The following is a 23436-nucleotide window of genomic DNA, read 5'->3' as shown; positions in this document are numbered from 1 at the left end:
CTCATCTAGATGCAATATATCGATCCCTGTACGTGCTCCTGTTGACTCCAGAACTCCACCAGAGTGAGTGGCGGTAGCAGAGTCAACACTGGGAGGCGATCCCGCGCCATGAGGACCCGAGGTAAATCGAGCTAAGATACTTCGACTTCAGCTATGCTATTCACGTAGCTGAAGTTGCGTATCTTAGATCGATCCCCCCTCAGTGTAGACCAGCCCTCGGATAAACAAAAGTGCCCCCACTCACCTTTCGTCTCGCACATCATTACGTTGCTGTACTCACTTTCTCCTCCCTCATTATAGCACTGCATTTTAATGTCGTAAGATGTTTCTGGCTGCAGGTGGCTTATCAAGTGCCACTGCTTTGTACCTAGAAAGAAAAATGAAATAAGATTTGTTTTCTTGTTTGATATGAGACAGGTGAGAGTGTGGGGGAGAGAACATGTCTGAGTCATGGAAGAAAATATAGGGTCATGCCCTTTTCATTGGGCAAAAGTATGATGCTGGGTTGTCACAGCTTTGCTTGCTGAGCACAGAAAGCGTTATCTTTAAAATATTACATCTTGTACTTTTAAACAGAGCTGATGGAAACTCTTCAGGCAATGTTTTTCTGTCAGAAATATCAGAATTCTTTGGTTCTGTTCTGAATGAAATCAATTTAAAAATCATGGAATTTCCTATGAAACGGAAATTCTGGTTGACACACACAATTCTAATTTTAAAGACAAACTAATCTTGATTTCTTACACTTGGAATGACTCTTTCCGTCCTGAAAGATTCTTAAGCACTTTACAAGCTACCATACATATACACGCAGGAATCTCTTCATCCATCATTCACATGCACGCCTCTAGGGCGGAATGTGCCAGCTGATTAACAACATACAATGTTCATGGCCAGTAGCGAGGCAGACTACTGTATCAAACTGAAACAGGAGAAGTTTAGGGAGACAGAATTTAATTATTCTCACATTAGAATTTGGCCAGAGTGCTGTGATATACCTTGACTCTTTCATGAGTACGGGGAGATCTTCAGTGACTATAAATGCGAGGTCCCAGTTAAAATTCAAGTCACCCAATATTTTCACAGGAAGGATTCAGCTAAAGTCGATGTTCTGACCTCTCCTATCTCAGTTAGTAGAAGCCACAAATAATTTAACTTTTTGTGAAACATACTAGGGAACACTCTGAGATAACAGGCCTGTCTTTCTCACTCTCCCAGTCTCTTGTGGCATGGACTCCAATCCAAGCAAGCTTTTTGAATAGAATGATTTTGTTAACTCTGGCTGCTAGCCAATCTTTCATTTAGACACTCTCCTGAAGTCCAGAGCACTTCAGTATAAATCACTCTCAGTTTTTACTTTCACAGACTTGTGACAAATTTTAATAAACAGGGACCCTTTTTTTGAGAGTTTAATTAACTGTTTGAGCACTTCTAATCCCTCTTGGAAAATACCACCTTGAACTGTTTCCACTGTTTCTAAGAAACTGTCATACCACCTACTGATTTAAGTATTAATTAAAAAAATAAAGCCCACTTGGCTGGAAGGGCTGTGCCATCAAGATTCCATTCTAACGCAACAGAATTAAAGCTGCAGTACAATTCCCACTGCAGTGTCACTAAAAATACCCTAAAAAGGAGGGTGTTTTTCACTCTACGACATGAGGAAGGCTCTTTTAAACTGCTTTCTTTCAGTGCTCCAAGTGGTGAACTCCTATGAAACACAGCTCTCAGTTCACACACACTAAAATGAATAGATGCCCCAAATAACAACTTGTATTTAAATATTGGTTGATGCTGGAATTGGCTTATTCCTAAAGCACATTTTTCCAAGGCTTTTTACTTCTGTCTCCTCTCTTCCTCCACCCCCAAACATTCCTTTCAGTAATTACTATACCAGGTTTTAGGTTTCTGCTTCAAACCATTAGAGGAACTGGAATCAGTACAGGCGCTTTAACTGTGCTCTCCCTGCACCATTAGGAAGGGAAAACATTTAAACAACTGACATCAGACTACATTTAGGGTTAAAATTCAATCTCCAAGATCGAGGCAACAGGGAAAAATTCAGCCCATCTAAGCAGGAAAGGGCAGGTTTAATTTTGCTTTTGCTGAAAGGTACAAATACCGGAGAGCCATATGATGCAAACACACAAACATTTTTATAAAATTGCTTGTGGCAACTTTTACAGAGGAAAAACCTTCTGTAAGCTTTTGACTCTGTCTCAGAAGACAAGACTTAGCAGGAAATGTTAATGAAAGCTTAAGGCAACTTGTTAACTAACACAACCATCACAACAGCTTTTCCACCAGTAAAAGAGTCTTTGCAAGATAAAATCTTCTGTCAAAACACTGATTCAAGAGCAACAGAGGGAAGACTGTGAAGGCCAACGGTAGCCATTTGTAATGTGTAAGGGTTAACCAAAAGGCCTGGCACTTAAGTTAAGGATCACATGCTTCTTTATACTTTTTTAATGTAAAAAAGAATCCAGTCACATTTGAATTGAAAATAGCTTTCACTATGTTACAGAAACATGGTAAAAAAGCTTTAATGTTTCAAGTTGCTACCATGTGAATTTCAGTTGCAGGCTCTGGGACAGCTGAGCAGACTGCCACAAAGATTTCAGTTTGCATAAACCTGAAAATCAGGAATAAGCAAATTTCACAGCACAGTGGAGGCACATTTAAACAATTGCCCTGTGCGCAACATTCATATACACACAAGTTCTGTGTCACAGAAAGCTAAAATATGTTTACAGACAAAGATATTGACTGCATAAGCTTTGAAGCGACCCTCTGAGCACCAACACTAGATATTTAAGGGTAAGTCTAGACTACCCGCCGTATCGGCGGGTAGCGATCGATTTCTCCCGGATCGATATATCGCGTCTCATCTAGGGAAAGTGCTCCCGTCGACTCTGGAACTCCACCAGCGCGAACGGCGGTAGCGGAGTCAACACGGGGAGCCACGGCCGTCGATCCCGCGCTGTGAGGATGAGAGGTAAATCGATCTAAGATACTTCGACTTCCGCTACGCTATTCACGTAGCTGGAGTTGCGTATCTGAGATTGATTCCCTGCCCCACCCCAGTGTAGACCAGCCCTAACAATCCTACAACCTGAAAAAGCTTTTGTCACACCTTCAAGTATTGTGCAGGCTACAGCCAAAGAAGGAAGAATTTGAAAAATAAGGGCCCGGTCCTGCCTCAACTGAAGTCAATGGCAAAAAACCCATTAGCTTCAATGGGGCAGAACGAGGCTGCTACATTTATTTAGGCCAGATGATTAAGAGCGTGTTAAAAAATGTAAAATGTGACTAGTTCTTCCATGAAAATGATGATCTAAAGTTCCCAGCAAAATAACCCACTGGCTTACAGTATCTGTTATCAATGTGTTCGAACAGCAAAGCGTGAATTACGCTAACCTGTCAAATTAGCTAACATTTACTGAATGTTGCAGTATCTTGGGCTCAGAGAAGCTCCCTTATAACAGAGTAAAAAATTAAGCACCTACTAACAAGTAACTGGAGAGGGCTTTCCAATTTGCAACAGCAAATGGATGTTACTTACTGTAACTGGAGGTTCTTGGAGATGCATGGTCACTATCTGTATTGCACACATGGGTATGCACCAGAGTCCAGAATTTCTTTGAAGCAGTGTCCGTTGACCCAAACATGCACAGTAACTCTCCTCGTGCTCCTAACCAAGCTGGTAAAAGGCAGTGCGAGTTAACACCTCTCTAGTTCCTCCTCTTATTGCAATCCAACTGGATCCAAAGCAGAGGGGATGGAGGCTGCTTTGGATCATTGATCATGATCCATGATCCAAATGATCATGGATCATTTCTTCTTCGAGTGATAGCCCCAACATGTATTCCACACACGGGTGACTGTCAGGCAGTGTTGACTGGAGGAAGGTGCAAGGAAACTGGTAGGAGAGATGTTTGTAGTACTGCGGTTCCTACGGTTGCATCTGCCAATTGCTGCTTGAATTAGAGCATAGTGTGATATGAAAGTACGGCTGGAACTCCAAGCTGCCACTCCGCAGATGCGCTGCAGCGGACTGCCCGATAAGGATGCTGTGCAGGCAGGTTGTGCCGTATGGAGCGAGCTGGGATAGGCCCAGAAGAGGGAAGCTTTGCTATTTTGTAGCACTCTAAGATGCATCCCGAAACTTGTGAGGATATGACTTGTCCCCGTGATCTTTCTGCCAAGGCAACAGAGTGTCTCAGATTTTCTAACAGGTTCGGTTTTCAGCATGTGGAATGCCAGGGTGTACCTGATGTCAAGGGAGTGAAGTCTCTTCTCCTTGGAAGAAGCGTGGGGTTTTGGGCAGGAAACAGATAAGTATTGCTTGACTGATGTGCAGCTCAGACACAACCTTGGGGAAGAATTTGGGATGTAACCAATGGGAAACCTCCTTGTGCAATACTGTATAAGGAGGGGCCATCATGGCTCCCAGCTTACTGACCCTTCTTGTCAAAGTAATGGCTACTAAGATGGCTTCATGGACAGATAAGTCATGGCACATGTCACCAGAGGTTCGAAGAGTGGACCTGTGAGTGTTGAAAAGATATGGTTAAGGTACCATTGAAGCGTAGGTTTAATGTCTGGTGAGAAGATCCTGATCGAGACCTTCATAAATCAAACTGTGGTCAAGTGTGTGAAGACAGACCATCCTTGCACCAGGAGGAGGAAGGCATTAACTGCTGGTAGGTGTACTCGCAGTGAACTGAGGGCTTTAAGAAGAGAAGACAGTCTAGGATAACTGGAATGCCTACAGTATCAAGTGGATGCTGGTGGTGATGTGCCCAGGCCAAAAATCGCTGCCATTTAGCCAGGTAGCAGAGCCTAGTAGAATCCTTCCTGCTTTGGGTCAGGATTTCCTGAACAGGGAAGTCTTGGATAGTATGTTGGCCCTCCCTTGGGAAGCCCGAAGAATGGAGCCACGAATCCCTTCACATGACCAGTCTTGTGGCCAAAGATCTGGATGCTATACCTGCAGCATTTACCGCAGCCTGGGAAGCCACCTTTGCTACCAACCTCCCCTTGCCCAGAGAAGACTGGGACTGGGCTTGGTGTTCCATGGGGACTTTATCTTTAAATTCTATGAGCCTGGTCTGGGTGTTAAAATCATATTTTGCTAACAAAGCTTGGTAATTATCTCAACAAAATTGGAGGCCTGCAGAGGAGAAAACCTTCCTACCCAGGAGGTCATTGACCCTTTATCTGCCAGAATAGATTTTTTGTTAGTGGGGCTGAGCTCTCTCTGTAGCCACCTGTACCACCAATGAATTAGGAGCAGGATAGGAAAACATGAAATCAGCCCCCTTTGGTCAGCACAAAACATCTTTTGGCTCTTTGTGGCATAGGGGCACAAATTGCTGGTGTGTGCCAGACTGCTCTGGCCAGTTCTAATATGGCCTCATTGATTGGAAGGGCCACGCTGGTTGGTTCCTGTGGTTGCAACAATGTCGAGGAGCCGATGTTAAGGGTCCCTGGACCTCATCTAGCAGGATTTGGAGATCAATAGTGATCCTTTGCCACAACTCCTGATGTTGCTGATGGTCATCCGGCGGAGAGGGCAACGAAGGGGTGACGGCCTCTTCCAGGGAAAATGAGGAGGCCCTCATTGGAATCGGTTCTGGTTCTTCCTTCTCATACACTGAGGGCACCAGCTGATGGGAGGAGGAGAAGTGGAATGACTCCCGAGAGGTGTCCAGGGCGCCTGCCATAGCGGTCCCAAGGGCCCCAAATGCATAGGCCCATATGGGAATCAATATCAGGGGTCCCTGGGGGGGTGGTGGTGGGTCATAACTGGAGGGATAATAATGTCTCAGATGCATCAGGGCTCCTGTACCCTCACAGAGATACTGGTGCAGCTATATCCTCTGATTCCAAGGATGGTTCTGTTGGCAGCAGTGGTACTATCAGTACCGAAGTGCTCCTGCCTGATGGATGGAGATGGGACCTCTCTTGAGACAATGGTAACAGCTCCTCCTCTGGAATAAGGATATCTGTCAGGTGGGAAGGGCCCGAAAGGAGTGGAGATTGTGAGCAGGGGAGAAGATATCCTCTAGTGTTAAAAAAAAGTCTCCGTACGGCCCAGAGTCCGAGAAGTTCCAGTGCTGACACCTGAAGGACCCATTACATCTGATGCAGTCAGGTGGTCTTTGGATAGACAAGGTGGTAGCAACGATGAATCTGGACTTGCATTCATTGACGGGACTGGCAAGGGACTATCTTTCCACCCCCAATACCGCTGTCACTGCCAGATTGCTCTTTTTCTGCACCTGACTCTCCAACTTGCGGGTTGAGCTGGTTCCGTGGGTTCCATATGCGACACCTTACCCTACCTGGACCAGTTTGGGGAGGAAACACATTTTTTTCTGGACAGTCTGCTGCAGGGATCCGTTATTATGCCCATGCAAGTGTCTCTTACTCACATGGGGAGTCTTGTGAGATGAGTCCTTGGGCTTCGATGTTAAGGGCTCTGCTCCAAGGGTCATGTTTGGAGGGGCTTTGCTGGTTGGTGGAGGCTGATGTATAGCGGGGGCTCCCGGGCCCAGTTTGGAGTGGGGCCTCATAACCTCTTCCATCAAGAACATTTTCAGTCAGAGCTCATGGGTCTCTAGTTCCGAGTAGGAAGGATTTACAGATACTGCACTTCACAGAAACGTGCATCACCCAGACAGTGCAGGCACCAGTGATACTCGTCGCTGATGGAGAAGGAGCGAGGGCAGGAGACGCAGTTCTTGAATCCATGGACCCTGGACCTAGTCCCGTAACCAGGGAGGGGTGGCGGGGGAGTACTCTATTCTATACTAAACTAAACTATACACTAACTAGAGTTTCTAGGCTGAGAGATAAACTATTTATAAATGTATAAATTTTTACAGGTTCTGCAACAGTAAAGGAGGACGCGATTCTGACTCAGGCTATGCAGTGGTAAGAAGGAACTGGAGAGGCACTGACCTGCTTTGCCTCGTATACCCTGGGTCAGGAGCACAAGAGTTACTGTGCATGTGCGGGTCAACGGACGCTGCTTGGAAGAAATTCCAGACTTGGGTGCATGGTGTGCATACGTACCCACATGTGGAATACACATCGGAACCATCACTTGAAGAACTACGGGTTTATCTATCTTAGAAAACTCGCACCAGTGAAACTAAATCTAAAAGCCATTTAATTACACCAGTGGAAACCCCTAATTGTTAGATGTAGGTAAACTGGTTTAAATCTCATTTATGCCAGTTTGTTTTATTTTAGTAAATTAGTGGATTAGGCTCAACTGGTTTAAGCGCATCTGCATTTAGGTCTTGCAATGATGCAGCTGGAACAATTTAAAAGTGGAATTTAAAATCTATTAAGTTTGAACTATGGATGGAAGAAAAATTCATGCGGGGCAGAATTTGGTGCTAAAAAGTTAAGATCTCTACTGCTAGTGAATATATTATTTAGACTGAATTTGTTTGGGTAAAGTAGTTCAGATTTTATGTAAACTCAGCCATTATGGTTACATGACTGTCTTCCCCAACCAATATCTGGCATACTGCCTCTGATAATGCATACGCCACATCATACCTTCTACAATCTCTCTCTTGTAATCACTATCATTGTCACTGTCAGTTGGCCGGTAATAGATATAAAATCCTTGGATGGGGGTATTGTTGTTGCTTGAAGTAATATACTGGAAAAGAGAATAAAATAGTACATTAAAGGATAAATCTATTTAAAATTAAAATATCTGATTATGTTTCAACAACATCATGACAGAAATAAATTTACTTCATTCAGGAAGGGACCAGAAATATTTTCAAGAAAGAGAGGTCTTAAGTTAGATAGAAGTAGTAGAAGAAACCACTGTAGTTCAGATGATGTAACAGCTTCCATTCTAATCCCCTGTCAGTCACCAGTTGCTGTCTGAAACTTCCATTTTGGCTGAGAATTTCTGCACAAAGGTCAATTTCTTAGAGTCTTTGACCTAGCAGTTCACAAGGAGAATGAAAAATACACACCCTTCCCACTGAAGAAAAAAAAATCTTGCAATCTTTTTCTGAACAGCTGAAACAACTGTGGTCTGAAAGTTGAAAACAGGCCTCAGTGTAAGCGCCTTTCAGTGCTTAAGACGACAGGCGCTGACTTTCTGATCTCCCGGGGGTTGCTCAACCACCGCTCCAAATCTTCCCGCTCTGCCCCCACTCCACCTCTTTCTGCCCCATTCTGCCCCCTCCCCCGAGCGCACCCCGCTCTCGCTCCACCTCTTCCTGCCCACTGATCACCTACCCCTCACCCCAGTGCCTCCTGCCCGCTACTGAACAGCTGATCCTCGGCAGGCGGGAGGTGCTGGAGGGCAGGAGCTGATCGGCAGAGACCGCCGGTGGGCAGGAGGCACTGGGGGAGGGGTAGGCGATCAGTGGGGCCCACCAGTGGGTGCTGAGCACCCTTTATTTTTTTTCCTGTGGGTGCTCCAGCCCCAGAACACCCATGGAGTCGGCATCTATGCTTAAGAAAATTGTATTTGATTTGACAGAGCAATAAGCCTTTCAAAAAAATCAAACTGAGTGTGCACAGATTTCTTTTTATCAGGTTTCATGGTGTGAACTGAAGGATCTACTTTGCATGTATATGGAGCTAAATTAACTGCACTGTGAAAAATCTAGTCAAACATACTGCGGTGAATGCAGACATGTGACTGGGGAAAGCCCTGCTGAAGGGCTGAGGATGGACTCCTGCAGTTCTTAAGAGCCCAGAAGGGGTCCACAGCAGGGAGCTCTGGACACCTTCCTATATCCCTTTTTCAAAATGGGACTTACTCTCATTTGAAGATTTTATTTTAAGTCAAAGATATACTGGACCAAAAAAAATTATGACCAAAGAAAAGAAACGAAACGCTATTACAAGAATTATATAATTTCGGACATAGTATGTAGTCATGCAGCTGAAGTCTGCTGTGAGGCACAGAGAGCAGAGTTAAGGTTGTCCATGCAACTTTAACTTGGGTTAAACTGACTGGCTTAGGCTACACTTAAAACTGGTATCAGCATAGCTATGTCAATCAGAGGTGTGAAAAAACCCACATCGAACCAGCATGGCTGTGGTGACAAAATCCCCAGTGCAGATGCAGCTATGGCAACAAAAAGAGTGCTTCTGTCAACATAGCTAATGTTATTCCTATACCAGCAGAAAAAAAACTCCTTCTGTAGTGTAGGTCGCATCTACACTAGGAGGCTATGCCAGCTTGGTTATGCTGACGTGCGTATGCTGGCACTGACCCCGTAGTGCAGACACAGTCGGTATTTCCTAACCTTTGAGTTCAAACTTAACATTCTGCTAATAGAGAATTCTGTAAAAACACTCCCATGTAGTCCTCAGACATTTTAGACTAAAGTTTCTTCAGTTTATTACTGATGATTATTTTCCTCTTTCAAGGTTGAATTGTTCAGGCAAACTGTAGAACTGGGAATTCTGTGGAGTTTAGAAATTACCCTCATGGTGCACCATGGTTGCAAACATCAGTGTACAAAAGCAGAAAAAACTCAGATGAACAGAATGTTGGGTTTTGAAACTAATATGCAGCATGCATCACTTTCTCACTGGTTAATTTAGTGTACTAGAAAGCAGAAAACTAATGGTACGGTGGATTTCAATAAGGACTTCAAAATATTTGTTTATGAAAGACGGAGTTAAGGAGGAAAGGAGGGGAATGTTTTTGCAATATGGAATGTTTATTGGATACATTTCCTCTTCAGATGTAGCCTACTGAAAATTCTCAGAGAATATGATTTTGAGGCTTGGTTAAGACGTTTTAGAGTGCGCATAATACAATGGTGGATTCTTTTCAAGGACTCAAACTAAAACAGGATCTATTATCAAATAACACTTCTGAGCTGTTTGGAGGAGTCAAAGCTGCTGTTAATCAACATCCACTACAAGACAGTATCAGAAGTACAGCAACAACTCAGGTTTCTAGATTTTAAATCTTACAATATAGGAAAAAAATGAGTAGATTGATATTGTTCATGGGATGGAGCCAACCATGAATCTCTTAAGAATACCACTTAGTACTGAGGAAAACAACTACATTGCTAGCTTGAGTGTGTTGTTCTTGATCCTTCACTTTTAAAAGATTTCTAACTGCCAAATCAGTAAGAATTAGTGTACAGAAGGAGAAAAGAACAGAAATAAAGCGTACTCACAGTCCATTTTAACATGATCTGAGTGTCACTGACTGCCTCGGTGTAGGCAATGTGAGGCCCTGTGATTGGGCGGTTGGAAAAACGGTTGGTAAAGCCAGCGACTTGATATGGCCGAGACGGTGAGCTTCGCGGACTATCCCCGTAATTGTTAACGGCAATCACACGGAATTTGTACGTCGCTCCTTTCAAAGGCAAAAGATAAAATTAGGGTGCAAGATAAAAATACCCAAACACTAGAAAAAGGGCTCAAATGATTTAAAATAAATCTGAGATAAGCCCCTGTCATTAGTTCCAAATTGATTTCTTGAGATTCAAAAAGAAAATTGCTCGCCATCAATGATGTCTCTCTAGTGGTTTTAGATGCTCAACTGGGACAGAATCTGCTCTCATGCAGTGGTGAAAAGCTAGTCAGATAATTGGGCTGGAAAGAAATTTGCACCCATGAGAAAGGCAAGGAAATGCTATTTTCCCCCTCCTAAAGCAGGGATGTCCAATTAAGATTATGGGAGTATATCCCACAAGACTAGTTGACATCCAGAAATGCACGCATGGACAACGGTCCTTCTTTGTCTATTTCTGAAGTGCCCCTGAACTTCTGTCTCATCAAAATAGTTGGCTGATGTTAGTATATTTGTTCTCTCGTTTCCCAGCCCAATAATACTAACCAATGAAAAACAAATGGAATGGCTGCAGAGAAGCACATGGCAATCATAACCTAGATTTAGTATTTACCAGAAATGACAATTAAGCAGGGAGAGGTTGAAAGAAAACGTACACAAACATCCAACAAACACCAATAAAAATTGAACGGGGGGTGGGAGGACTGTTTCCTTCTTAGAGAGCTAAAAGCCAACTTCAATTAAAGAAACAAAATTCCTAACCTGAGACAAAACTAAAAACACAGATTTTATCTGTAATCGTGTTTAGTATTCTTAATGAGTCTGTTGTTATTTTAGCTGCTGAAGTGCATGACCAGAAATAAGAAATACTTCTCCTCACCAGAAAATGGTCATCTAAAAGGAAAAGGATTTGGAACTAAAAATCCTAAAGGCAGTGAAAGAGTTTTAATACCTGGCTCTAAGTTGCGAACTTCCACTGACAGTTTAGAAGGAGAGATGCTATCGGCTGCAATTAGCCAATCACTGTTTCGGCTCATGCGCTTGTACTCGACTTTAAAGGCAGTGATGGGGGAGCCACCATTTGCACGTGGGATCCATGTGACATAGACAGAGGTCTCTGAAGCTGTTGAGATAGCAGGGCGATCTGGAGCTTCTGGAACTGAAATGGGAAATCAAGGAAGATGTACATAGGAGTTAGATGAGAAACATGGAACTCTATTCTCTACAGAGCACGCTTATGATTAGTTTAATCAATTAAGTTAGACCAAATGTTTCAAACATGGAGATTTTTAAACCCTCCTCCCACAGGCCCTCCAGTATATAAAATGAGAGGTACTTTTATAAGTTTTCCTTTTATCCTTCAGAGTTGGGAAGAGCCCTAGTACTAAAAAGCCTTAAACTGTGCATGAAAACTTAGTTACGGATGTGAACACTGCCATTTCTAACATCAGTGATTACGCTGCATCAGACCAATGCAACTAAACTGTGGGTGCGCAAAAAAGTGTTCTTAAATAACCAGAAAATAGGGGAGCTATATTCTTTACTCAACAGAATTGAAAGACATGCTAATACACTAAACCCTACCTCTTCCTTGGTACAACAACAAAAGGAGCGTATACAACAGCAGCAGGTTGGTTTGGTGAGAATAAAAAATTTGAACCAGAACCATGAAAAAAAACAAAAAACCCACACCTGATCCATAAATACTACTAAGCACTGAATTGCTTAAGCATAATTTAGAACAAACAAGAGCAAACCAAGCATGTAACAAAGGATATCAATACTTACTGAACTCACTTGAAGTTACAGACAGCAGTGGGAACAGAGAAAATGGAAAGAGGTGGTGTTAGCAATCTTGTTATAAGATGTCTCATCAGTCAGAATGGTTAAGTCTTCACTGCACTAGGTTTATACACATTGTTAAACCACAAGTGCCACAGAGGGAGGAAGGTATTTAATAAGGAACAGAAAGGCAATAGGTTATCTGGCACTAACTGGATTTTAAATTCTTAAACTCGTTTTCAGTCTATTTGGGTAACATTTTCAAAAGTGCTGAAGGGAGTTAGGAGGCTAAATCTCATTTACAAAATTGACATATGCACTTAGGAGCCTTAGTGACTTTTGAAAATTGGACGTGGGTGTCTGAAAATTTTACCTTTTGTGCTCATGTTATTTACCCTCGCTTTGACAATGATCTCTGCAAACAAGCCTTAGTGTACTGCAGGAAGACTGACACATATTTAGCAGTAAGATATTTAAAGGGACATTTTCAACTTAAAAATCACACCTGTTTGAAAATGAATTACTTATTCTTACAATATCCAGTTTGTCTATCACTGATAAACTACAGAAAAGACACCGACTTTGTGCATCTGATAGCACTTTGTATATTGTCACCTTCAGTTTCCTCTGTATAATTTGTTTCTCCTGTTCTTGCTGGTCTTTCACAAAAAGTCAGAGAGGAGAGAAGACCACAAACATAAGAAAAAAGTCCCTGTAAATTATCAAAATTGGCAGTGAGATTAGGGGTCAAGCAGGGCAAACTACTCAACTCATTTTTAGAGATTGACTAAATTTCAAGGGAAGCGTCCCTTTAAATATCAAATTCACTGGATGGGAAATCCATTTGAGGACATCTCAGTGTATAAATTACACTCTTATGTAAGACAGGCACTGCATTTTGAGGATTCATAAATAATTATTGCAAGTCACAACAAATGACTGGATGAATCAAGGTAGCTACTTAATACACTGCTTCACTGACTGGGATGAACCTTTTAGTTAACACTCTTAAAAGCATGAACAATCTGATCCTTTCCCCTAAAAATGCATGCAAGCATAGATAATCTGGTAGTTTGAAGTCACTTATATCTGAACTTTGCTAACGGATCATTCACAAGAGGAAGACCTGCAACAGAAAGACAGACCTAAGGAATAAACAGGGAATAAAAATGGACACGTGACACAGAAGTACAAACAATTATAAGCACTTGAGAAATTAGCTTCAATGCATCTCATTTTATATTGTAACATCTAACATGTGAATTGGAGACGGTCCATTCACCTACCTCCACTGTGTCGAGACAGGTCTGGAAGGACCACTCCGAAGTTATTTGTCCCTTCCTGAATGACAGGATGTTTAGGAACGCCAAGTGGGGGAGATGGGGCCTGGGTGTTTTTTGAGGAGGATGTTCTTTCTAAAACAAGTTTGAGATACGACAAATAACTCAGCGACTGCAGAAGACATTGCCGGAAAAAAGATCTGTTCACTGCATCCTTACACTATGCCCCCTCCCATTGCTTTTACACAAGATAGCAACTTGAACTGTGGTGCAGCTGGCACTAAACCTAGCTCCAATTCCCAGTCAGGCTAGCTGCGCACTAGGGAGTTCCTCGGGGGCTGAAGGAGAAGAGAATTCTCCATGTCAATCTGCAGAATCACTGCACAAGTCTCAGGCTGGAGTAACCTCCATAATAACTGCACATCTATAAAGCATGATATGCACTAGCCCCACCCTAGATTTCTGCTGAGAGTTCAACACCTGTTACATTGGCTTCCCCCAAATCATGCCCCTCAGCACACTGGAACCACCAACATTGGTAAAGGAGTCATGTTGAAAGTACTCTAGCAACAATGCGGCAATAGGTCTAATGAAGCCCCAAAACTGGCAATTAAAAAGTGATAATAGTGTTCATAGCATATGGCTGCCTGCTCCTGGAAATAAACCACTAGAATGTCTAATAATTTTTAATACAGCCAGTTCTTGTATTATATATGACCAATTGTTTAATTCTTTGCATTAGTAACATTTTAAGCAGAGCGGATAATACATGGTCATTCAAACATTTAATGGTCAGTTTAAACCTGAATTCAAAACCCACTTAAGTTGGAAATGAGAACTGGGTTAGTGTTCTCAATACAGAGTGCACTACAAAAACTAGCACACCGATGTGCACTGGAAGTTTCTGCACAGGAAAGGCCAAGGCTTTTTTACAGAGGGGTTTCGCAGGTCAGGACTGAAGCAGCTTTATTCATTTGGGTGAGGACACTCAGAATGGAAGTACCAGTCAGGATTCGACTTCTCTAAGCGTTATGTGGAAAAGGCTGACCAGGGCCTGGCTGCCTTCTGACTTTAGCGAGGCTACTTTCAGTAAGGGCTTGTACACACTACCACTTATGTCGGTATAAGTTATGTTGCTCAGGGGTGTGAATAAGCCACCCCCAGAGCAACATAAATGACACTGACCTAAACACCCGTGTGGACAGCGTTGTGTCGGCAGGAGAGCGTCTCTTGCCAACATAGCTACTGCCGCTCACAGAGGTGGCTTTATTGTGACAATGGGCGAGCTCCTTCCCAGCGGCACAGAGTGTCTTCACCAGATGCGCTACAGCGATGCAACTACACTGGCACAGCGGCACCGCTGTAGCGCTTCTAGTGTAGATTAGTCCTAAGAGTCCATATATAGCGCAGTTGCCTTTGTAGTTTGTTTCATGAATTGAGACGTAAATAATCACCACAAACAGCATGACAATTGAGAGTCTGCTGTCTTTTACTAACAAGAATCCTCTCAGCATGCCGCTATGGTACTACACCATCAGAATTTGCCTTACAGCTAGACTCCATTTACCAACCGCCTTAGTTGCGATAGGCGCTTCCTTTGATATTACATTAAACCACTGTTTCCACAAATAGTGTTATAGACAAGCCACATCCATCTTAAATTACAGGAATGTTTTGGCGATAACTTTGCATATAGGAAACACTGCACCTACCTTTGCTGGTGCGAAATGTAAGCATGGCAGGCTGGCCCTCACCAGCAGCACTCCTCGCTACCATCAGAACTTCATAGAGGCTGGAGGGCTCCAGTTCTGAGAGAAGCAGCTCATTCTCACTTCCAGGAACACGAACTGTATGCCAGCTTCCCATGACACTGACACCATCATCCAGCTGTACAGGAGGGAATCACAAGATGCTAAGAGCACGACAAACCATGACTTCAAATTTAGATGTGGGAAAATATCAATACTTCTCCAGCTGAGCTGGTTTTCTGGACATTTTATTATATAAAAATGCCAAAAATGTCTATTTATGTTCAATGGGCTTTACTTAGTTGTCAGTGACAGCCCTGGAAATCCAAGTCTTTTACCCACACAGCAGGTAAAGCACAAGCGGCAGCTCTGTGAGCTTCTAAACCATGTTCCTGCAACAAATCTAAACCCTGACCTACAGGATCCCCCATATCAAGGTTTGAGAGAATTCAGTCTCCACATCAATTTGGCCCATTGCCACTCAGCTGAGACAGCTAACAATGCTAATTAGTACATATTGCAATAGATATTTACTGCGAGTGTCTGTGCCTGAGGAAACAGAATGAGGACAAATGATTTCAAGCAGAATACCTAGCAGCCATTAGATGGTGGTGTGCCTCTCTGGATTAAAGCAGAGCCCAAGATGAGAAAGGTGACAGTCAACTACCCTATCCTATCCTATCCCAGCCTTCCATTAATTTAAGCATCTTTCCATGTTTATCGGTTATGAGTAACACAAAAGAGGGGAGGGGGGTGTTTTATCTGCTTGGTTACCTCCAGAGGCTGGAAAACATCAGCAGAAAGATTGGAGATTTGTTTTTATTAGTGTACATACTCCTCCCCCACCCCCTTTTTTTTTTCTTTTCTGTTTTACGGTGAATTCACCAGTTCCATTAGGCAAAGGAAAGATTTTTCTTAATATTTGACCTTCTGAGAAAAGCATTACCCCAAATCCCAAAGAAAAAGGCAGAGATTCTATCAAAAATAAACTGCTAAACAACATAAGACTTTAATAAAAACATGGAAGGGAGCTCTAAATGCTACGGATTACTAAAGTTTATACTGAAGGCTTGATTCAAATTCTTTCTTCAAAAGAGACATTTCTTTCTAATGCTTTATAAAAAGAAATCTTGGAAGAGGAGGAAATCAATTAAATAATGTTTATGATAGAAGAGACAGATGCTTTTAAAACCACGATCAACTGTCTACTAAAAATACATAAATAAAAGCATTTAATATAGAAAATACAATTGCTAGTGATGGACAAATTTGAAAGGGTCACATAAGCACCAAAAGTTTTGAATACTTATCAGAACCAACTATCTTTGGTTCATAAATTAAAATCGGCTCTGTCATGAGATTTCCTGGATTTGGCTGGTCAAAAATATCTTGCGGTATTTCTGCTTCAGAACAAGGATTTACACTTATAAAAATATGAACTGAGTAACTTAGCCCTTCAGAAAAAAATGTCTGATTTAAGATTTAGTCCTATGTGATGCTTGGTTCTAATTCTAATCAAAGAAGTTCACTGCTTGCCAAAGTTCTATTCAAACTACACAGTGCAAGTGAGATCAGAACCAGACATACTGACTTGAAATGCATTTTTTGAAATTACTAATGTTGTATGAATAATGCTCAACCAGAGTCCAAGTCCACACATACAATAATGGTACTACAATGAAAATAAAAACTCGAGTTCTGTTGAACAAGGCCCAGTTAAACCCAGAAAAAGCAGCACCTAATTTCAAATCATCCCTAAACAGACTGCCTGTGTCTCCACAGCAAAACTGTGGTTCAGCTGTATTTTATTTTCAATCTGGGCTGATACCATAGCTCTTGTTAACACCCATGTTGCTGCAACAATGCTGCAAAACTATCTGCTTGGGAGTTATGCCTATCTCCTGCAAAGAAGCGGTACCTTGCGATATTTCACGAAGTAAGCATTGATGGGCAAGCCGCCATCCTTTCCAGAGCGCCACACCAGGTTGTACACGTCTGGCTTGAGTGTCTGTGGAGGGCTGAGGATGATTGGGGCTTCGGGAGGCAAAGCCCCATTGGGTGTCTTTTCTGTAGCAACTGCATCAAGATGCAACTTTGTCGGAGACAAATTTGAGAACCCCACTTCTGTATCATAATCTCCATCACCTTCATCACTTTGGGCAACCTCCATAGGAGTGACTTCTTCAGCTTTTGTACTAGATTCAAAAGGAACTGCAGAAGAAAAATTCTGGTTATATCTACAAGACAAAGCCTATTTGCTCCATGCACTGGAAAAAAAAATAATGAACTACTGCCCTTCACTCCTAGATTCTACTGCATCTTCTATGCAGTGACGGAGCAGGGCAACATTTCATTGAACATAAGCATTCTAAAGGGGTAGTACCTGGCAGATCGGCAGCAGTGGATGTGTTATAGTTGATGTACCAGGTACATTAGGTAGCAGCAATGTACTTACATGGAAGAGTAAATAACTACACTTCTACCAGCATAAACAGAGTCATTTGAAGCGACTCAAAGGCATTAAACCAGATCTGTACAATTACAATTTACTGTACAGTATGTACAAAATTACATTAAGGGCATTTTCTTAGCTCACTTTGTGACGTTTTAGTTGAGAGTAATTTCTACTAACACTGAATGTTACAGAGCTGAAACCCAGCCAACTCATTTGAAAATATATTGCTAAGAATAAGATAAGCTTCAAGTCAGATCTAAAGTGCTATTTGTGATATTAACGTATTTCTGAAAGCCCTCTACGTGCCTTCTCCTGCCATCCCGCAGCTTTAACTGAAATGAGGTCAGTAGTACTGGAAAGCATAACAGACAAAAATACTCTTAGGGAATCCTGGAATTGATACACAGCTTGTCAACATTCCAGGCAGCAATGGGCTGGCAGGTTGGACATCTGAGGTTAGCATCAAGACAAGCATCAAAACTTTAAATATTGAAGTGAGAACACTGAGGGAAATGACACAGCTTCTGAGGTTGCACACTGAAACGCTAGACTCCCAGATGTTCTTAGTTCTGCCCATTCTTTCACAGATCTGTGTAGGTTTCTGTTATGTGTTGGGGTCCAGAAAGCGGAGGGGAATAAGGGGAACTTAGTTTACAAAATAAACAGAAATTCCTCGGTAATGTAAAGCGTAAGCTGTGTTGGCCTGGCCACCTCAGATTCCGTCAAACCTCCATTAAAATACCAACAACAAGGGTGGCTGCTATTTTTGGCCACTTCTTGGAAGCTGAAAGGGAAGGGAAAGGTTTTTTTTTTTTTTAAACTGAAGCCCATGTTCTCAGCAAGCATTGGTTTATTTAGGAATGCTGCAGAGTTTGGGGATGCGAGTCATAAGCAACACAAAGAGGAAGCCTTCAAGGCCCGACATCAGCTTGTTCAAGACAACAGAAGAAATGCCTGACAATATTCTCACCCTTAAAGTGTATCTAGTACACTAAATTTACCAGTGAGAAAGTGACGCATGCTGCATATTAGTATCAAACCCCAACGTTCTGTTCGTCTGATGAGTTGGAACGCGTACTTTCCTGTGATGGGCTAGTAAGGATTTCTGGATGTACACAATCTGACTTGGTGACTGCTGGAGCAGGGAACTGGACGGCAGTATGTGGGGAATTAGGTTGGTGTGAGCAGACCTACTGGCATTATTGCTTTCACTAGTCCTGAAGGTTAGTAGTTAACTATTGGCAAACAATTTGTATTTAACTTGTGGATAGACACCACAGGACAGTAATATTTATTAAGGCTGTTCAGATTTATGTGCCTACACCAGAGGATTTGTCGAGGTTTCTGTATCCTCTATTTCAATATGTAATGGGGGGTACTTCCACTACCTCTCTAGTCAGATTATCTATTCGCCCTCAGCTTCATAGTCACTTTGAAGAAATTCCTTAGCAATCCCACAAAATAAGCTAGTATTTAATGGAAGTTATCAGGGAGATTTGTGGTCAGTGTTCTATAACAAACCCAATGACAGCCTCCTACAACCAGCACTGCAAGACGGGCATTACTATTCAAGACAGGCAACATTTTCCAAAGCATCTAAATGACTTAAGACACTAAGTGGCACGGAGTTAGGTTCCTAAATCACTCAGGTGCTTCTGAAAACTTTACCTGACATGTTCACTTGAACCTACTGTAGACTGAACTGACTGCAGAACAACATCGGTTTGATACTTCTGCTATTAGAACTGATTTATTAAAGTCGTATGGCATATAAATATCTTTTGGCATTTAAGTCAATAGTCCTTTGAATCATGGCGGCTCTCAGGTAGCCAGCTTCCAAACCCATTTAAAGGTTAACAGATCAAAACCAGTGCCTTTACTATCACTTGAACACCAATCAGAAGCCAGTGCAACAAATTTGAAACTGAAAAACAAGTATGACATTTAACTTGTAGAACTCACTCTCACAAGGCTGAGACATGGCGCCAGGATTTTTATTCCAATTCAGGATGAGTTCTGAGAATTGTGTTTGATTTTGGTTTTATGAGGTCGATTAATGAAGTTAATGAGAGTTTTTTAATATTAAAACTACATTGAGAGATCGTTTTCTCCGTATTTTTTTATTTTATTTATTTATTTTTTTTAAAGAAAACATTTCAGATATATACATTTAATTCAAGGGGAAAAAAATCTACTAAAGTCTAACTGGAAACATTTAGGGAAAAAACTCACTGTGTGTTATATATCTGATAGCACTTTGAGTGTAGTCAATTTTTATATAATCCCCTATATAGTCAGTTTCTCCCTTGCTAAAAAACAACCATCTACACATCAAGGTGGAAGTAGAAAAATATATTTTAAAAAAGGATTTTAATATATTTCAGGACATATTTACCAGCAGGGCCGGCTTTAGGCCAATTCCACCAATTCCCCCGAATCGGGCCCCGCGCCTAAGAGGGCCCCGCACCCAGTGAGAATCCCTTTCCTGGCTAGAGGCGCCTTTTTAATTTTTACTCCGGCGCTCCGGGTCTTCGGCAGCACTTCGGCGGCGGGTCCTTCAGTGCTGCCAAAGACCTGGAATGAGTGAAGGACCCACCGCCGAAGTGCCACCGAAGACTCGGAGCACCGCCTGGTGAGTATAAGCCCCATGTGTTTTTTTTACACATATATATTTTTCTTAATAGTCATCCCTGCCGGGGCCCCGTCAAAACTGTTCGAATTGGGCCCCGCACTTCCTAAAGCTGGCCCTGTTTACCAGTGTTGTATCAGAAGCCAGAATGTTTAAAAATTAGGCAATTAAAAAAAATGATGTTTTATGTGAATTATGCATTCAATATATTTTCTATAGAGTTTAACTTGCTTTCTGGCTCAGCACATTTTAATGGGGTTTTCTGTTTTCCCTAGGATGTGTTTTGATGATTGTACAGCACGACTAAGGGTAAATTTTTCAAAACTATCTACAGGATTTAGGCTCGTCAGTCCCATTTTAAAAGGCACTTAGAAGGCTAAACCCCATTGATTTTCAATAAAACTTAGGAGCCTAAGTGCAAGTCTCTTTTGAAAATGTACATAAGCCTAAATCATTTGGGTGCTTTTTAAAATTTTGCCCTTGTTTTTGTTAGGGTAACTTTTTAAAATTATTTTAATATTTTTGTGATCTTGGACATAACAAAATTATAACAAAAAGAAAGATTTCTTTTTATATTGTGCCTTCAGTTTAAGAACAATCTCTTTCTAGTAGCAACCTCTAAGAATAATGAACACTCAGTATTTCCTTTGCAAGATCAAGCCTTTTATATTGTCTATTTTTAGATTTCTCATCTACCCACAGTTAAGGTCGTGGTGGTGGTGGTAGGGTGTGTGTGTGCGTGCGCTACTGAGAACAGCTGAAGATTTACTTGACTCTTCAAACACTGTTTTTGCTGTGCACCAATTTCTTAGTGACTTTGGAAGCACTCCTGAACCATAGTCTTTATAGCTGAATGCTGGGCTGCAACTACACAACACTTTAGCAGGTGATTCTAAATATACTTTTTTTTTTTTTTTTTTTAAAGCCTGTAGAGATTGTAAAGTGAATTTAGTGCTTGCCCAAAAGTCCCTTATTGGATCAGACTGGAGAACTAAATCCTCTAATTCCAAAATGGGGCTTCCCCACATGGCCATCTCCCTTCCCAAAGACGTGCCACAATACTGAGACACACTGGTACAAGATTTAGCCTTAGGTGAGATGGGCGAAAACTATGAACCTGGCCACATAAGGCACATGCCAGATTATTGAAAAGGCTAAACATCAAAAAGGCTCATGGCAACACTGATGTTAGCTTACCAACGGTAAGAAATGCTTCGGACAGCGCTGAGCCGTGTTTATTTGTTGCTTCACAAGAGTATTTCCCAGCATGCTCTGGAGAAACTGCCTGAATGTATAGGGAGCTTGATCCAGCTCGAGACATGGTGAAGTAGACAGGTTCTAAAATCGTGCTGCCTCTTCTTGTTTGTGGAGATTTTCGTGGTTTTGAATGTAGGACCTGAGAGGGGTGGCTGGTAATAAGTCCATGGCTGTTGTACCAACGGATTACAGGAATAGGTAGTCCAGTGGCATTGCATGACAATGTAACATCACCACCATCTACCACATTGGCACTAGCTGGTGAAGAAACTATAACCGGCTTGGAACCTTTGCCTGTTTAAAAAAAACCAAAACAAAAAACAGAACAAAAAAACACAATTCATACATAAAATTAATTCACTCTACTATGGAATCTATTGTCTAATGCACAGATGAGCTGTTAATATGGTACAAAAATGAACACATTCAAATATTTGTCATTTATACAGTTCTTTAGTTTTCTGGTTGCTAGTAATTCCCCAATTCATTGCCTTACTGAAGAAGGGACTGAAAACCGTTAACAGTATTGAAGCTCTTGTTTGGAGAAGGCAGATGCAATATTAACCTTCAATCTGCACTTGGGGTGTACAAGAACAAAAATCTCAAACCTTAAGTCTGGAATTTGTCAGACAAATTCCAATAGAATCTGAAACCATTCACCTCAGATGATTTAGGACAATGGAGTCAATTATCAGTCTCAAAATAGGTTTTGTTACACTTGGATTTAACCCTGAAATTTAGGTTTAAAAGTCTGAGAATCAAGACAACTGAGTCACCAAATACCTCCAGCTCTCCAAATATTCCTCCTGTCAAAATGTGGCTAAAATTTCATAAAAGCCAACACTGTCTAGAAGAGAAACATGTAAAACTCTCTCTGAGGCAAGGTTTTTTTGGTTTTTTTTTGCCTTCTTTTAAATTCTGGATCCTTGAAAGAAAGGAGCTGGGTTATAGCTCCCACTCCTCCATGAAATACTTCAACAAGTGATGGATAAATCGTATAATTTGCTGATTACTGTGGTCAGAAATGGACGCAGTCAATACATAAACCAAATCTTTTGGCAAGAAAACTAAATATGTAACAGAAAAAGCAAAGGTTTTAGTTTAAGTTCTTGGATAGTTAAAAATGTTCCTATACCTGTCTGGATTTGAAGTCTCCCAGTGGATTGCATAAAACCAATCCCATTGTTTGCCACACACTGGTACAACCCAGAATCCTCCTTGGTGATGCCACTGATTTTCAACCTGTTTCCTGTGACCAGATGTCGGGGAGAGAGATGGATGGAAGCTGCATTATGGAACCAGGTAAGATTAGGAGCAGGGTTTCCATGAATGTCACATGAGAAATGTATAGTTGCACCCACAGCCACTGTTTGATCCTGCAGTCCTTTAGAAATTGAGGCAGATTCTATAAAACAAACAGAATATGAAACGCTGCAGGCTGCTCTTTCAGGAATCACGCAGAAACTAATTACTAGACCACACATTTAACAACCATATGAAATCACGCAAACTTATCACACATATGTAGACCAATCTTAGTCATGTCTTAAGCTCAGTGAAACATGAATACTTGCTTCTAAGGCATTTGCTCAACACTCCTTATTTTACTGGTTTCTTCCTTTAGTGCAGAAAAGTCACGCTTACACTACAAAAGTAAAGGATTCCTTTAATGGAAAACTTTTTTTTTTTTGACAAAACTATTTTCTGGCTCAGTACAAACTTTATGAAACAAACTTTTTTTTTTAAACCATTCAGACTGTTTGGCCAGAATATACACATATCTAAGCCCTAACATATTTACCCCGATCAATCACTGCGTGGTTTTGAAAATCCCACACAGAACTAGCATGAAGAAACAGAAACGTTCATATTTTTTATTTACAAATTAATGGCTATGACAAACATCCAGAAGACTTGCAGCCAGAGGTACACTGTTCATTAACCACACACAAGCAAGCCCAGACTGTAGCCTTTTG

The 23436-nt window shown here is 41.6% G+C and overlaps 1 protein-coding gene across 2 annotated transcripts in view; it reads right to left on the bottom strand.

The window, feature by feature from the left end:
- CDON (cell adhesion associated, oncogene regulated) overlaps positions 1 to 23436 on the bottom strand; it is a 93393-nt gene that overhangs the window by 21871 nt on the left and 48086 nt on the right. For both annotated transcript variants that reach the window (XM_044997127.1, XM_044997129.1), the window contains exons 7-15: positions 22596 to 22865; positions 21401 to 21754; positions 17038 to 17330; positions 15084 to 15258; positions 13378 to 13506; positions 11262 to 11468; positions 10191 to 10372; positions 7576 to 7681; positions 245 to 367 (exon numbers count right to left, since the gene is read on the bottom strand). In XM_044997127.1, the coding sequence (XP_044853062.1) occupies positions 245 to 367; positions 7576 to 7681; positions 10191 to 10372; positions 11262 to 11468; positions 13378 to 13506; positions 15084 to 15258; positions 17038 to 17330; positions 21401 to 21754; positions 22596 to 22865 (1839 nt within the window). The remainder of the gene's footprint in view (positions 1 to 244; positions 368 to 7575; positions 7682 to 10190; positions 10373 to 11261; positions 11469 to 13377; positions 13507 to 15083; positions 15259 to 17037; positions 17331 to 21400; positions 21755 to 22595; positions 22866 to 23436) is intronic.

Source organism: Mauremys mutica, chromosome 22, assembly GCF_020497125.1.
Source record: "Mauremys mutica isolate MM-2020 ecotype Southern chromosome 22, ASM2049712v1, whole genome shotgun sequence".
Taxonomy (NCBI): Eukaryota; Metazoa; Chordata; order Testudines; family Geoemydidae; genus Mauremys; species Mauremys mutica.
The sequence above is the reverse complement of the archived record's forward strand: the minus strand, read 5'-3'. Positions and strand labels throughout refer to the sequence as shown.